This window comes from Erinaceus europaeus, chromosome 19 (assembly GCF_950295315.1).
Source record: "Erinaceus europaeus chromosome 19, mEriEur2.1, whole genome shotgun sequence".
Classification (NCBI taxonomy): Eukaryota; Metazoa; Chordata; class Mammalia; order Eulipotyphla; family Erinaceidae; genus Erinaceus; species Erinaceus europaeus.
Genome location: NC_080180.1, coordinates 52664008 through 52680084, shown reverse-complemented (window position 1 = coordinate 52680084; position 16077 = coordinate 52664008). Strand labels below are relative to the sequence as shown.

General features: G+C 37.2%; 2 protein-coding genes across 4 annotated transcripts in view; one reads left to right on the top strand and one right to left on the bottom strand.

The window, feature by feature from the left end:
* Positions 1–16077, bottom strand: part of LRBA (LPS responsive beige-like anchor protein) — a 554160-nt gene that overhangs the window by 115581 nt on the left and 422502 nt on the right. For all 3 annotated transcript variants that reach the window (XM_060178956.1, XM_060178957.1, XM_060178958.1), the window contains one exon: positions 5058–5210. In XM_060178956.1, coding sequence (XP_060034939.1) covers positions 5058–5210 — 153 coding nt within the window. The remainder of the gene's footprint in view (positions 1–5057; positions 5211–16077) is intronic.
* MAB21L2 (mab-21 like 2) overlaps positions 1–16077 on the top strand; it is a 384237-nt gene that overhangs the window by 260941 nt on the left and 107219 nt on the right. The window lies entirely within an intron of this gene.

Sequence of the window (16077 nt, the reverse complement as noted above, 5' to 3'; positions counted from 1 at the left end):
AATACTAACTTTCCTCTATTAAATTCACACCACCCCTCAGCTTTACATCTCAATAGTCAAACTTGCCAAAGAAGTGACCTTCAAGAGTTGGGACACAGCCTTGTTCACAAGTCTAACAGTGGGGGTAGATAGACATACACTTAGTAAATCCCTGATAAATAAATAAATTACTTTCACTAGAATCCCAATAAATGTTATACCCTTCTGCTGAAACCTAATTTTCTACCTCACTGGCCTTTTAAAAAGCCAGAATATCACCTGGTCAGATTTGGCGACTAGAGCTAGGGATAGGACCTGGGACCTCAAGCCCCTGTGCACTGCCTCGGAGTTTCCCCTCTGCCCCCACTAAACCAACTTTTTAGTAAGTAGACATAGTATTACTGCTCAGAGTATGTTTCTGTCTCTTATTCAGCATAGAACTTGTGGGTTATGAAAGGCATTGTAATGTAGATCCATAACATAGGCGCTATATCATAAGAGATAGATGATGAGTAATCTAGACTCAAGACATTTTTCTATTACTTGAAGGTATGAAGGTCTGCTTCTCATTTACATTTCTGGGTAGCATTGAGAATAAAGAATTTTTTCGGGTCCAGGTAATATTAAATTGCATGCCAATCTGTGGACACAGTAATGACTGCTTTGGCTTTACCCTGATTCTAATTATTCAAAACAAAGAAAAGATAATTTATTTACCTGAGAGATGAATCAGACTTTGGGTAGGTTTGCCTTTAAACCACACAGGATATTATCTTCTGTGCATAAATCTAAATAGTCAACTTGCCAACTTACATTTAGATCTTCATTACTTATAAAAAGCCCAGAGGACTAAAACGCTAGGTAAGATAGTAGTTATGGTCCTCTAACAATAAGAGCAAAGGTAGCTTGAGTTATCTACCATCAAAATCATGCTCCTAACAGTACCCTAGACCCTTGAGTGATATCTGAGCAACCAAATGCTTAAAAAAAGACATGCTGGGTATCTTAAAATGAGTATGTCAGTTAATTAATTCTGTGATCCCCTGCTACCAACAGAGTACTGTACAATCTGTTATTATTCAGTGTCCTATAGATCATCTGTTCTTGGTGCTAGTTTGTTCCAGGAGGAGAGACAGCTGCAACACTATATCCCTGTTCAACCTGAGGACCATCTGACTTTAATTGTAACACACAGCTTGATGTGGCTCTGGCTATAAGAAGCCAAAGTATCGTCTGTAGTAATCTGGAAAAGCAGAAACTTGCCAACAGAGGGCTGAAAACAGGGACTTGTGCTGTCTGGCTGCCTGACGGGCTGCAGGAAATATGATTAATGAGTAAGGTATAATGATATCAGGAACCCGATTAGCACCACAAAAAGGTCACAGATCAAAGTAGTATGCATTTCATGAGCTACAATCATTGCATAAAATCTATAGAATTGAAGAGGTAAGCCCAAAGGAGGAGGAGGATAAAAGCTGTCCGTGATAACATGCTAACAGATATATAAAACACCCTATTAAAAAACTGGTTACTTACAGAAGTTATCAGGAAAAAGTAAAATAAATCAACACAGATTGTACTGTAGGAGATTTTTGCTCATCATAAGCATAAAATACATATTTTTTGAAGAAGTGAATGTAATAAGTTCTTTCATAACGACACATAAGCAAAATCAAGTCTTTCCTAGTTATAAATTGAAAGACTCAGATGTAAATATTCAACTCTAAGCTGTCTGCATTAATTTGTCATAGATTTTTATACCATTCTGTTAAGAATGTAAGCTTGTTCAGCACCCAAACTATGAAGATATCTCTAAGACTTGTATGAAGAGGGATCACGGGGACAAATGTTTAACATAGTAAGTTACAAAAATGTGCAGTTAATTATAATAAATGTTCAGCTAGCATTTTCATAGTCAAGTCTAAATTTACCACACAGACAGGCAAAACTGAAAGCTGATTGGAAAACGATTTAGTATGTTGCTACCTTCTTTAGCTTGATACCCTTGGAAACTTCTAAACAAATCTGACTCTTCCTGAGAGTAGAGGTGGGAGGTACTACTAGGAGTGGATTAGCTCTATTTATGCAGTCACATTTTCTTAATTGTCAGCACATGATTAAAAATCTTAAACTTTATATCATATTTGAGAAAAATGTATTTTCATTAAAAATGTAGCATGATTTTAATTTTTTCTTAAAAATATTCTCTAAGAGCAAGGATATTATTTTTATCTTCAAACATTATATAACCATTGCTTTATATCAAAGAGTAAAAACATTTTTAGATGATAGGTCAAATGGAATCACTAAAAATTACAATATAAGTTACAGGCTAGGAGAAAATAGTAGCAAGATGTATGTCAGACAAAAGATGTTTATAGATAACATATAGAAAAATATTATTTCAATAATAAAAGAAAAACTATCCCATTAAAAGTAGGAAAGATTTAAGGAGATAGTTTACCAAAGAACATAAGTAAATAGAAAATAAGCTTGTAAAAAAGATTGCTAGCATCATTAGTCACTAGGGAAATGTAAACTAAAATCATAATGAGACACCTGCTACGATGGCTAAAATAAACAACTGAAAATACCAAGCTTGGTAGAATGTGGGGGGAAAAAAAAAACTAGAACTTTACATATTGTAGATAGGAATGAAAAATGACGGTCAATAAACTAGTAATTAAGCCCCTCTGAATCCATCTAAAAGAAATAAAAGCAGATGTCTGCTAAGACAAATAATAGTTTGAAACTGGAAAAATGTAAATGTCCATAAACTAGTCAATACTTAACACTTATGCAATGGAATACTATGCAACAATGCAAGAAATTTAATGGCATATGTAACAACATGGGTAAATCTCAAAAACATCTTGAGAAGTCATGGAATCCAGGTATAAAAACACTATGTATTGCATGATTCTATTTATATAAAATTTCTATAAAAAGTGACACTATAGCAATAGATTTAGAGGCTGTCTGTGACCAAAAATGGGACAGAAACTGAGTGAAAATAGGTCCAAGGAAACTTTTTGGGAATAATAAATGCTTTAACTGGTTATACAACTGTATACATTTACTAAAATCATAGACATTTATGCATCTTTTATATTTATTTTCCTTTTTGTTGCCCTTGTTTTATTGTTGTAGTTATTATTGTTGTTATTGATGTTGTCATTGTTAGATAGGACAGAGAGAAATGGAGAGAGGAGGGGAAGACAGAGAGGGGGAGAGAAAGATAGACACCTGCACACCTGCTTTACCGCCTGTGAAGCGACTCCCTTACAGGTGGGGAGCTGGGGGCTCAAACTGGGGTCCTTACCCCGGTCCTTGCACTTTACACGTATGTGCTTAACCTGTTGCCCTACCGCCTAACTCCCGAATTTTATGCATTTTTAATGGTGAACTTTAAGGTACGTAAATTACATTTCAATAAATGTATTTTTTTAAAAGTCAATAACTAAAAGGAAATAGAAATTTTTAAAAAAGAAAAATGCTAGGGAGTCGGGCGGTAGCGCAGTGGGTTAAGTGCAGGTGGCGCCAAGCACAAGGACCCGCTTAAGGATCCCGGTTCGAGCCCCCTGCTCCCCATCTGCAGGAGAGTCACTTTGGAGGCAGTGAAGCAGATCTGCAGGTGTCTATCTTTCTCTCCCCCTCACTGTTTTCCCCTCCTCACTCCATTTCTCTGTCCTATCCAACAACAACGACATCAAGAACAACAATAATTACTACAACAATAAAACAACAAGGGCAACAAAAGGGACAATAAGTAAATATTAAAATTTTTTTAAAAAAATTGCTACTAGAACAACTGTGCCTTCTATTGACCTCTCTATGTCTCCTGGGGCAAAGATCCACAAAACCAGAGATAGTCATCACATTTAAAGCTTGACACCTCCTGAAAATTCTTTCTGAGCTAAGTTCTGTCTTGAGTTTTCATTCTAATGAAATAAGAATTTTCAAAAATGATTGGGGTTCAACAATTTTTTTTGGCTTTGTATGTTAACTCTCTTTTCAGCCACCAGGTTCCAGATGCCATCAAGATGCTGGCCAGGCTTTCCTGGACTGAAGACCCCACCAATGTGTCCTGGAGCTCCACTTCCCCAGAGCCCCACCCTACTAGGGAAAGAGAGAGGCAGACCGGGAGTATAGATCGACCAGTCAACGTCCATGTTCAGTGGGGAAGCAATTACAGAAGCCAGACCTTCCACCTTCTGCAACCCACAACGACCCTGGGTCCATACTCCCAGAGGGATAGAGAATGGGAAAGCTATCAGGGGAGGGGATGGGATATGGAGATTGGGTGGTGGGAATTGTGTGGAGTTGTACCCCTCCTACCCTATGGTTTTGTTAATTTTTCCTTTCTTAAATAAATTTTTAAAAAGTCTAAAAATTTTTTAAAAAATTAAAAAAATGATTGGGGTATATAAGTGCAATGCCTAATATAAGGCTGAGGTAGAACCATAGAAGACACTGAGAATAAAATGTGCTACCCATTCTTCATGAAACTTAAAGGCCAAAAAGAAAAAAACCATAGCAGTTACTTTATGAAATAATACAGAGCTCTTATAGCAGAACAGTGAAGAGACAACTACAATTGATCTTGAAGTTGTCTGTAATAAAGGCAATGATTATTAGGGTAGTAAGATTTTATTGTCAGTTTTATAAGTATTGTATGAAGAGTCTTTTAAAAGGTCTATTTAGAGAAATCTTGTTTCTATTACAAAAAAAAACAAAACGTAGTTCTAACTTAGAGCACAGAATTATGCTTATTTACTGACACAAGAAATCCATGTCTGAATATGCATAGGAATCCAGTTTTACTTAGAACATTTTGCTTATAATTTTTAATTACCATGTACATATGAAAGTAACCTTAGTTCCACAGAGATACAAACAGATCATTATACCTTTCAAATCAATAAAGTAGGCATATGAATTTGCCAACTATTCTGTAATTATTATCCCTACTGACCACAGTTTTGTCCCGAAAAGCAAGTGTTAATGGTTATATCAACACATGAAAGATAGTTTGAGACAAGGCTCAGGACAGACTGAGCAGGCAATTGCTATCTTACCAATCTGTTGATGCGAACAAATTCTTCAGAGGTTTTGGCCCAAGGAGGAAGTTCAACATCAGACACTACTGTCCCATCATCCATCACTCCAAGATTATAGTTATTGAAGTTGACAAACATCTCAGGGAGATAATAAAACTCAGGGATCAACTCCTATTAAAAAATAAAGGACAATGTAATATAAATACAGCTTGCTATTCATAAAAATAACCTGGTCATTTCCTATTGTGAAGAACAGCAAAGTAACTTTTCTCTTTCATTATCATAGGCTTATTACAAAATTCCTATAAAGGTAGAGATCCAAGCCACATTTAAATAACATCTTCCTAGTGGGTTACAAACTTTCTTTCAGACAAGATCCGTAACCTCAGAACTGTTCTAAAACAGTATTTGAGAGAATATAGAGATATGCTATAACAATAATAAAATCAACTAGACTTTTCATCATACATATAGAATATTTGCCTTAAAAGACAAAATCTTAGTTATATAAGCATTTAATTGCCACTGTCTAGGTCTCTCTTAAGTGTCCTTCATTTCATTAAACCACATTTTAGCAGTATATTATTTTCACACGTCAAAATATCTGAGTTTGGTTTTAAGGTCCTTAAGTTTGATAAAAGATTACATTTATAAATTAGTCTATAAATGACCTAGGAAAGTGAGTAAATTAAATGTTTACCTTTTATAAGCACATTTTAAATATACCTTAGGTCATTTAATAAGCAGAACAATGCAGCTGGTTAGGTTTTTGTACACAATAAGCCCTCATCATGGATAACTATTTCAGAGGTCTTATAGATCAGACTTGAAATCCAGTCTTGACATGGGTCAGTGACTCAGTGGTCTTTCAGATACCCCCTCAGGGTCAGCTATGGCAGGCCTGGCTTTCTACATAGCTGAGTAAAATAGGAGGTCATCAGATTCTGGACAAGGTCAGTATGAACTCGCTAGAGCAAAGAAAAAAAGATGCAGCAGGAGTTAAGCTATTATCACCTCCATCATCCATGTGAAAGGTTGCTTGACTTTGAATTGTACATCCTTTGTTTACAATCACAATAATTAACTAAGCAGGCAGAAATGAGCTTGTGCCCCAAATGCCTGACAACCAACCACCTGACCTTTGGACTTGAAAAACAGCTTAACTGAACAAAACAGAAAGCTCTACTGGAAGTTTCACCGTGGATGTACGCAAATTTAAAAATTCTCATCTTTTAAAAAAGTCCAATGGCAAAAGAAGGGAAAGACACAGATACACTATTTCACATGATGCAAAGCTATACCCAATTTGCTTGAACTAATATTAACTAAATGAGATGAATCAGATACTAGAATGTGACAAACAGTATCATATTTAATCTTCCAATAACTTCATAAGGCACTGTCTTAGTTTTAGAAATGAACTAAATAAGGCTCAAAGAAGTAACTTGTTCAAGGTTACATTGCCAATTTTTAATATATATGGTACTTACTTCAATTGACTTTTCACTCTAAATTTTGTGTTGTTAATTATAAGTATGGATTCTACCTACGTAGTATATGCAAGTAATGAACATTCAAAAAAACACATATTGTAAGTGATTTTTCAAAAACTAAACATAAACTTCATATTTTTTCATAAGAACACAACTGGTTCTCCTAAAAATACAGATGCATGTGATGTCTCTGTATTACATATACAGTAATGCATTTAGTAAAATTAAATAGAAAAAATTTAAAGTATGGTATAATTATTTACAAAAAATCATGAAGGTAAGTCAATTTAAAACATTACTTTGCTGTTCAACTTCACTGGGAGAGAAGGGGAGAGGAACACAGACTTTTGGTTATGGGAACAGTGTCAATATACATTCCTATTAACTTATAGTTGCACAAATAACTATTTAATTAATATGAGGGGTTGAATGTCTCAAACTTTTTGATGCATAGACCATAGTTCTGAGTATATGATATGTTCCCTCAATCTAAGCACTTAAAACTTCAAATCGATAATCAGACTGAATTTTAATAGTGGGCTCAAATTGTTAATACATTTCTAATAATGACTTGTTCTTTGAAATATTAAATCTCCTAAAAGCTTAGACCATGGAGAACAGAAGTAACTCGTGGCATTATTTTATAAGATACAGCTATATATAAAATAGCATATATTAAATATAGTAAATATAATAATATATATTAAATAGCATAAAAGGACATAAATTATGGCATGGTCTAGTATGATACAGCAAATCCTAACAATGGGATTTTCAAAGTTAACCAAATTGCGAGATAATTTGGTTATAGCAATAGCTATCTATTGCCTTCTTAAACCCTTAAACAGCAGGAACCTTCCCCTTTCTCATATTTCCCCCAGTCCTGGAACCTCTAGGGTGGGACTCACTTTCCTGCACGCTTCTCTCAATTCATACCAACGATACTGCATCTGCATCTGCAGACCCCAACCTAATCAATGCAACCAGTACCACCTCAGCATGCTTCACTTTGGACTGAGTCCTGACACATCAGGTATAGAATGTCAACCCTTCAGCTTCATTACTCTAGTAAGATCTTTCCTAGCTCATAGCATTCCTTAATTCCATTTCGGGTGGTGCACTTCCTAACAAAGCCTCAAAACCTAAATATAGACCAGGGACCATGTATGTATATATGTATCCATAAGTTAGGAGGAAAGTTATATATTAAAGCATAAGAGCACAATAATTTTCAGTGAGTCAATAAATGCAGCAAGCAAGTAGAAAAACCATAAGGGGTCGGGTGGTTCTAAGTTCAATTAATATATATGTATTTTATTTCTGATTTATTTTAGTTAAACATATAAATGCGTCCTGAATGCATTTAATTTAACCAAAATTTAAATGTGGCAAATGTACAAATAAAATACATTAAAATCATGAAAAAAGTAATTTAAAATGTTTAAGTCTCACTGGATTATGTTAAACTTATAGCTGTATGATTTCTATCATGCTGGAGAGGTAATGATTTGCACTTTCTAGTTAATTACAGGAGGTTTTATTTGTAATTTAATTCAAATCATATATATATATATATATATATATATATATATATATATATATATAATCTGGTTATGTGCAAACACTACAGTGTGCAAGGACCCGGGTTCAAGCCCCTGGTCCCCACCTGCAGGAGGAAAGCTTCATGAATTATAAAGCAGGGCTGCAGCTATCTCTCTCCTTCTCCATCCCCCCCTTGCTTCTCAAATTCCCTCTGTCTCTATCTAATAATAAAAAAATTTTAAATGTGGGATTATCAGAAAAACTCATCAAACTTGGTTACAGCTTTTCCTTTGCTTATAACTTCCTCTACACTGATGGCCTGCTAGACTGACATCTTGGACAATGCTACTCCTCAAAGTCAATGCTTCTGGAGACACATGAGGAAATCAATAAAAACCTGTTGAAAGAATAATTGAAAATAGTATTCAAACTCAGAGATAACTAAGCAGAGGTGAAGGGTGAGTTCAGATAAGGAAAAACATTTTTTTTTTTGCCTCCAGGGTTATTGCTGGGGTTCGGTGCCTGCACCAAATCCACTGCTCCTGGAGGCTATTTTTTTCCCCTTTTTGTTGCCCTTGTTCTTTTATCGTTGTTGTTGTTATTATTGTTGTTGTTACTGATGTCATTGTTGTTGGAGAGAACAGAGAAATGGAGAGAGGAGGGGGAAGACAGAGGGGGAGCGAAAGACAGTCACCTGCAGACCTGCTTCACCGCCTGTGAAGCGACCCCTCTGCAGGTGGGGAGCCGGGGACTTGAACCGGGATCCTTACTCTGGTCCTTATGCTTTGCGCAATGTGCCCAACCCCCAAAAAATATTTTAAGATTAGATTCAGAGATGGAAATACATGAGTATCATTTATTTTTCATTCCCTTTTATAACTGCTTGCAAGATTCTAAGATTATAGGGGAGACTTCCACACTGTACCCATCACTGAAGTTTTTGTCCCGTCCTCCAATAACCTCCATAGTTCTCACTAAGTCTTAGCGACAACTTGGCTACTTTTTCTTTTCTTCCTTAAGTTCATATCTACCAATTATCTATATTCCACAAATGATTAACGCTCAAAGTGTGAAAGGCCTAGAGTAGCAATGGCTATGAAGTTTAGTTCTTTTTTTCTCCCCACAGGGAAAAAATAATTAGGGAATTAAAAAAAAAGAACATGAATTTAAAGTATAAGAAATCAACACTAAAGAAAAATACCATCAAGAATATGTAGTCTAAAGACTATTGTCAAATAAGCAAAAGTAAATTCAGTGAGCATATATACTTAAAATATATTGCAGGAGTCTGGCGGTAGCACAGTGGGTTAAGTGCACGTGGCACAAAGTGGAAGGATGGGTGTAAGGATCCCAGTTTGAGCCCCTGGCTCCCCAACCCTGCAGGGGAGTCACTTCCCAGGTGGTGAAGCAGGTGTGCAGGTGTCTATCTTTCTCTCCCCCTCTGTCTTCCCCTCCTCTCTCCATTTCTCTCTGTCAACAGAGAACAACAACAACATCAATAACAACAATAATAACTACAAAAACATGGGCAACAAAAGGGAAAGTAAATAAATAAATATAAAAAATTAATGTACATATATATATATATTGCAACCTCACTATAAGGAACTCTGCAAAAGAAGGGAACTGCATTTCATCTTAATATAAAATAAATATGCTGAAATCAATTAAGGTACACCAAGATGTGGCAAGAGAAATTAATAAGTCTTCACACAAACAAGGAGACCACTCATAGAATGGGAAAAGATCTTCACATGCTATACATCAGACAAGAGAGAAATCACCAAAATATACAAAAAGCTCAGCAAACTTAGCAACAACAACAAAAAAAATGACCCCATCCAAAAATGGCCAGAGGATATGAATAGAACATTCACTTCAGAAGACATCCAAAAGGCTAACAAACACATGAAAAATTGCTCCAGGTCGCTGTCAGAGAAATGCAAATAAAAACAACACTGAGATACGACCTCACCCCTGTGAGAATGGCATACATCAAAAAGGACAGCAGCAACAAATGCTAGAGGGCTGTGGGGACAGAGGAACCCTTCTGCACTGCTGGTGGGAATGCAAATTGGTCCAATCTCTATGGAAAGCAGTCTGGAGAACTCTCACAAGGCTAGACATGGACCTTCCATATGACCCAGTAATTACTCTCTTGGGGATATACCCCAAGGATTCCATAACACCCAACGAAAAAGATATGTGTACACCTATGTTCACAGCAGCACAATTCATAATAGCTAAAACCTGGAAGCAACCCAGGTGCCCAACAACAGATGAGTGGCTGAAAAATTTGTGGTATATATACACAATGGAATACTATGCAGCTATTAAGAACAATGAACCCACCTTCTCTGACCCATCTTGGACAGAGCTAGAAGGAATTATGTTAAGTGAGCTAAGTCAGAAAGATAAAGATGAGTATGGGATGATCCCATTCATCAACAGAAGTTGAGAAAGAAGACCAGAAAGGGAAACTAAAAGCAGGATTTGACTAAATCTGGAATAGGGCACCAAAGTAAAAACCCTGGGGTGAGGGTGAGGGTGGATATTCAGCTTCCCAGGGCAGTTGGGGGGGGGGGCACAGATGGGACACCATCTTTTGGTGGTGGGAATGGTATTTATGTACACTCCTATTCATTTGTAGTCATATAAATCACTATTTAATTAATAAGAGAGGGGGAAAATTGATTGTATGTCTCAAATTTTTTAAAGCACAGACTGAGTCTTTTTAATACATAGGCTGAGTCTTTGATATGCAGACTCTCTCAAAAGCCTAGACCAGTGAGAATAGAAGCAACCAGTGGCACAGCTATATACAAATAATGTCAAAGGACATAAATTATGGTGATGTTGGGTATTATACAGCAAATCCTAACAAAGGGATTTTTCAAAGTTAACCCAATTACCAAATAATGTGATTTTAACAATAACTATCTATTGTCTTCTTGAACCCTAAGACAGCATTTCCACTATAGAACCTATATTTCCCCCAGTCCTGGAACCTCTAGGGTGGGGCACAATTTCCTGCATGCTTCTCTCAATTCATAGCAAATCATATGTTATCCGCTGATCCCAACCTAATCAAGTACCACCTAATCGAGTACCACCTCAGCATGCTTCACTTCAGACTGTGTCCAGAGACTAGGTGTGGAATGACAACCCTTCAGCTTCATTACTTGGGTGAGATCTTTCCTTTCATAGTATTCTCTAATTCCATTCCAGGCGGTTCACTTCCTAACAAAGTTCCAAAACCTAGATATAGACCAGCTCCTATTAGATAGAGCATATGTTCACACATACCCATAAACTAGGGCAAAATATATACCTGAAAGCAAAAGTTCACAATAGTCTACAGTGAGTCAGTATAAAGTTCCTAATGAAATAACATCTAATTAGACTTAGATACCCTCCTCACCTACTTCCTATTACAGTTCTCTCACTCACCCCAAAGCTAACCTTAGCAAAGCAAAGACTGCAAAAGCTGAGTAAGGGCAAGAGACTGGCATACTTTAACGATGAGTCTTCAGTCACTATCAGGCCACCCCATCAGCTGAGGCCCTATTCAGGAAGTCCTGAGATTCCCACACAGACATGATGGACCTAGACCTGAAATAAATCCCTCTTTCCATTATTACCGTTCATCTCTATCAGGAACAACAAAATAGATCCCTTTGTGGGCCCCCATAGGACCTTGCACCTCAACTTGGATAAGCAACAATAGAGAATGTTCCATCCTCTATGCTATACCTGAGGAAGATGGGTCAATATAGGGGCAGCTTGGAATGTTCCTACTCATGACCACAGAATGTGAGCTCAGATCTACAGGAATGCAGAGGTCATGCAGGCTCCTAAGCTGAATATAGGCCCCAGATCACATCAAATTGATGGAGTTTACAGTCAACAATATTTATTTTTTCCTTTTTTTTTTTTTCCTCCAGGGTTATTGCTGGGCTCAGTGCCTGCACCATGAATCCACCGCTTCTGGAGGCCATTTTTCCCCCTTTTTGTTGCCCTAGTTGTTGCAGCCTCGTTGCGGTTATTATTGCCATTGTTGACGTTGCTTTGCTGTTGGATAGGACAGAGAGAAATGGAGAGAGGAGGGGAAGACAGAGAGAGAGGGGAGAGAAAGACAGACACCTGCAGACCTGCTTCACCGCCCGTCAAGCGACTCCCCTGCAGATGGGGAGCTGGGGGCTCGAACCGGGATCCTTATGCCAGTCCCTGCACTTTGCACCACGTGCGCTTAACCCACTGCGCCACCGCCCGACTCCCAGTCAACAATATTTATATCCTTTCCCCGTATTAGGGAGCTACTTTCTTCCCTGATCCATCTTTCTAGTCCTTCTGCCAGCCATGACATCACCTCCCCAGACAATAACTTCGATCCACTTGCATGTCAGATTTCAGGCTCAGAGGAGAAAAAACAAAAAAAACTTAGTATAGCTACAGGCGCTTTGAAATATAATTAAAATATGCCTGCTAGCTAGCTACAAAATGGAGGTCTCCCCAACAATTCATCTGCACTATTCCAGCCTTTAGGTCCATGACTGTTCAACAATTTGTTTGACTTTGTATGTTAACTCTCTTTTCAGCCACCAGGTTCCAGATGCTAGCATGATGCCAATCAGACTTCCCTGGACAGACGACCTCACCAATGTGTCCTGGAGCTCCGCTTCCCCAGAGCCCCACCCTACTAGGGAAAGAGAGAGGCAGGCTGGGAGTATGGATCGACCAGTCAACGTCCATGTTCAGTGGGGAAGCAATTACAGAGCCAGACCTTCCACCTTCTGCATCCCACAATGACCTTGGGTCCATACTCCAGGGGGTTAAAGAGGAGGAAAGCTATCAGGGGAGGGGATGGGATCGGATACGGAGATCTGGTGGTGGGAATTGTGTGGAGTTGTACCCCTCTTAACCTATGGTTTTGTTAATGTCTCCTTTTTTAAATAAATAAATTTAAAAAAGAAATTAGTAAGTCTATAATAACCTAAATTTTAACTATGGATGAGGGTAACATCCAAGTTAGATTGTAGAATTTCATTTCACTCCTAAAGAACATGCTTCTAAGAAGCATGCTCTGGTAACAATATTAAGTATTATAGTTCAAAATGACTATCTTTGACAGGTGAAATTTGGTAGAAGAGTCAAAGAGTATGTCTCTTTAATACTTCTAATGTACTTTCACAAAGTGAAATATGATTTATATTCATCAAAACAGAACATTCAGCTCTGGATAAAAAACACATGTTCAGCAATTCTTTAAAACATCAGTATAAAATGATAAGTAAACAATACTGACAGAAGATAATATTTATAATTCATATTCTTTTCACTTGACAAAAATTTTTTAATCTCTATCGCTTATTGGACAGATGGGTATCAGAGGCTGGTTACATGGTCAAAATGTAGTGTATCGTCTCCTAAAATAAAAATGTGAAAGGTTCAACCAGAGGTTATACTACAGTTTAGGATAAGCCCATTGCTTTGATCACAAATCCTGAAGCTTTCATGGCATAATGACAAGGATTGGTTATGACCACACATATGCTTTGGCTTTTTTAATTAGGGTATGATCCCCACTGATATGAAGGGCCTATGCAGGGAGGCTATATGTTTCTCCTTTAATAGCTGCTGAGACTATCCACTGAGCTAAAACCATCACTTCAGTAATACTGGGAAGTCACAGCAAATACTAAATTAGGTGATCCAAGGAAATGAAATAATCAAAACCACAATCTTAAAAAGTTTAATTTTATTATATTTTACCAAAATGTTAAATTTTGGTGAGTGTAGTATGGACTTATACCCTGGAATCCACAAAAAGAGGCCAAAAAAAGATCAACTTAAGTATTTATCTGGTTGGTAAAAAAAAAAAAAAAAAAAAAGAATTAAATCTTGACAACTCAAATATCAACATGATAGCAAGGTGGCTAACTTAATGAATACTGCTTTAATGGTTAAAAGAAAAGATTTGAAAGCAAAATTTTAGCTTCCCACTACTAGGAAAATAATGTATCTCTGAAAAAAATAAAAATAAGGTTTCTCAATGAAATAAATATTTGATAAATAATATATTACAAGAAAACAATGTACATGTTCTGATATATTTTAGATTTCATATATGTTTTTAACTCACAAATAAGAACTTCCATAAAACTGATTTTTTTAAACTCTTTTCTTTTTTTTTTGCCTCCAGGGTTATTGCTGGGGCTTGGTGCCTGCATTACAAGTCCACTGCTCCTAGAAGCCATTTTTCCCATTTTATTGCCCTTGTTGTTGCATTATTGTTGTTGTTGTCATTGCTGTTATTGAACAGGACAGAGAAATTGAGAGGGGAGGGGAGACAGGGGGAGAAAAAGACAGACACCTGCAGACCTGCTTCACCGCCCCTGAAGTGAACCGCCCCCCGCAGGTGGGGAGCCGGGGGTTGGAACTGGGATCCTTGTGCCAGTCCTTGCACTTCACACCATTAGTGTCTAACCCACTGCACTACTACCTGACCCCCAACTCTAATTTTTATTGTTGTTGTTAGATAGGACAGAGAGAAACTGAGGGAGAACAGGGAGCTAGAGGAAGAGTGGTCAGGGGGGTGGCACAATGGATAAAACATTGTACCATGAGGTCCCGAGTTCAATCCCTGGCATCACATGTATCAAGAATGGTATCTGGTTCTTTCTCTTTCTCTTCTTGTCTTTCTCATGAATACATTCTAAGAGAGAGAGAGAGAGAGAGAGAGAGAGAAAAAGGTATGATACTTGCAGATCTGCTTTTCACTGCTTATGAAACGGGACCCCATGCAGGTGTGGAGCTAGGGCTTAAAGAAAGATTCCTGCGCTGGTAATATATGAACTTAACCAGGTGCACCACTGCTGGCCCCTAAAACTGATTGTTTTTTTTTAATTGTTTTTTAAAATGTGAGTTGGGAATCAGAGGAAGGTTCATCAGCCAAAACCATGGTTTGCATGTATGAGGCCCTGGCTCTACATATAATAAAGCTGTGTGTGTTTTTCTCTCTCTCTCTCTCTCTCTCATGTGGAATCATTTTCAATGGATCACATATCTGAGAACTCTCAAATTGATGTTTACCTTAGTTTCTCCTTATTTACCAGATAAAAGAAACATTCCAACAATGTTTTAATTGAAAAACAATTAACAAAAGAACTTATAGTCCTTCTAGGCAGATTCAGTGTTAAAATATTTAAAATTAAGAAAAATAATGAATTACAAACCAGTAGATAATAATCCATTTCAATTTGATATAGTAGAGAGAGTGTGCTTGGATTTTGTCTACCTGTCTTAATGGTGATATGAATTACCACATTAATTTTTTTTTTCAAATCAACAACAACAGTATGGCAAATCATATTTCACTTTATAACAAATACCCTCAATAATTTTATAGTAATTTTCTATTTTCAACGTTATATATTCTTTCACTGAACAAGAAAGAGAGCATCACTCAGTTATTTGTAAGCACCAGGGATCAAACCAGGGGCCTCAGACATCCAGGGTATGTGTCATACCCCACTGAGTCACCTCCAACCCACTCAACACATTGTTTAACTTATAACCAGTAGTATATAGATAGATAAGCCCTAGACATAGAGTTCTCCATAGGTGTTGGGAAATTGTGAGGATGTGGTTGAGCTTGGCAGGGTTTCACCTGAGGAGTGCGTCTATCCTGTCAGTCTCTCTCTCTACCAAGAGGTTGAGCAAGGAGGGACAGGAGTAACCCCAAAGGTGTGCCTCGTCTTATCAGACTCCCTGCTTCACAAAGCATCCCGAATTCCTGATATTATGGCCATTGGGAAATCTAAAGAGGATGGACAGAAAAGGATAAGATCTTTATTTCGTTTTCTCTTAACATTTAAAAATTAGGAATTCTTGATAAACATGTATGGAAACATGTTAGAGAGTGAACATACAATACTTTCACTAGGAAAATTAAAGTACCAGACCATCAAAGTGTAAGCTTTTTAAAACAACGAATCCATCAA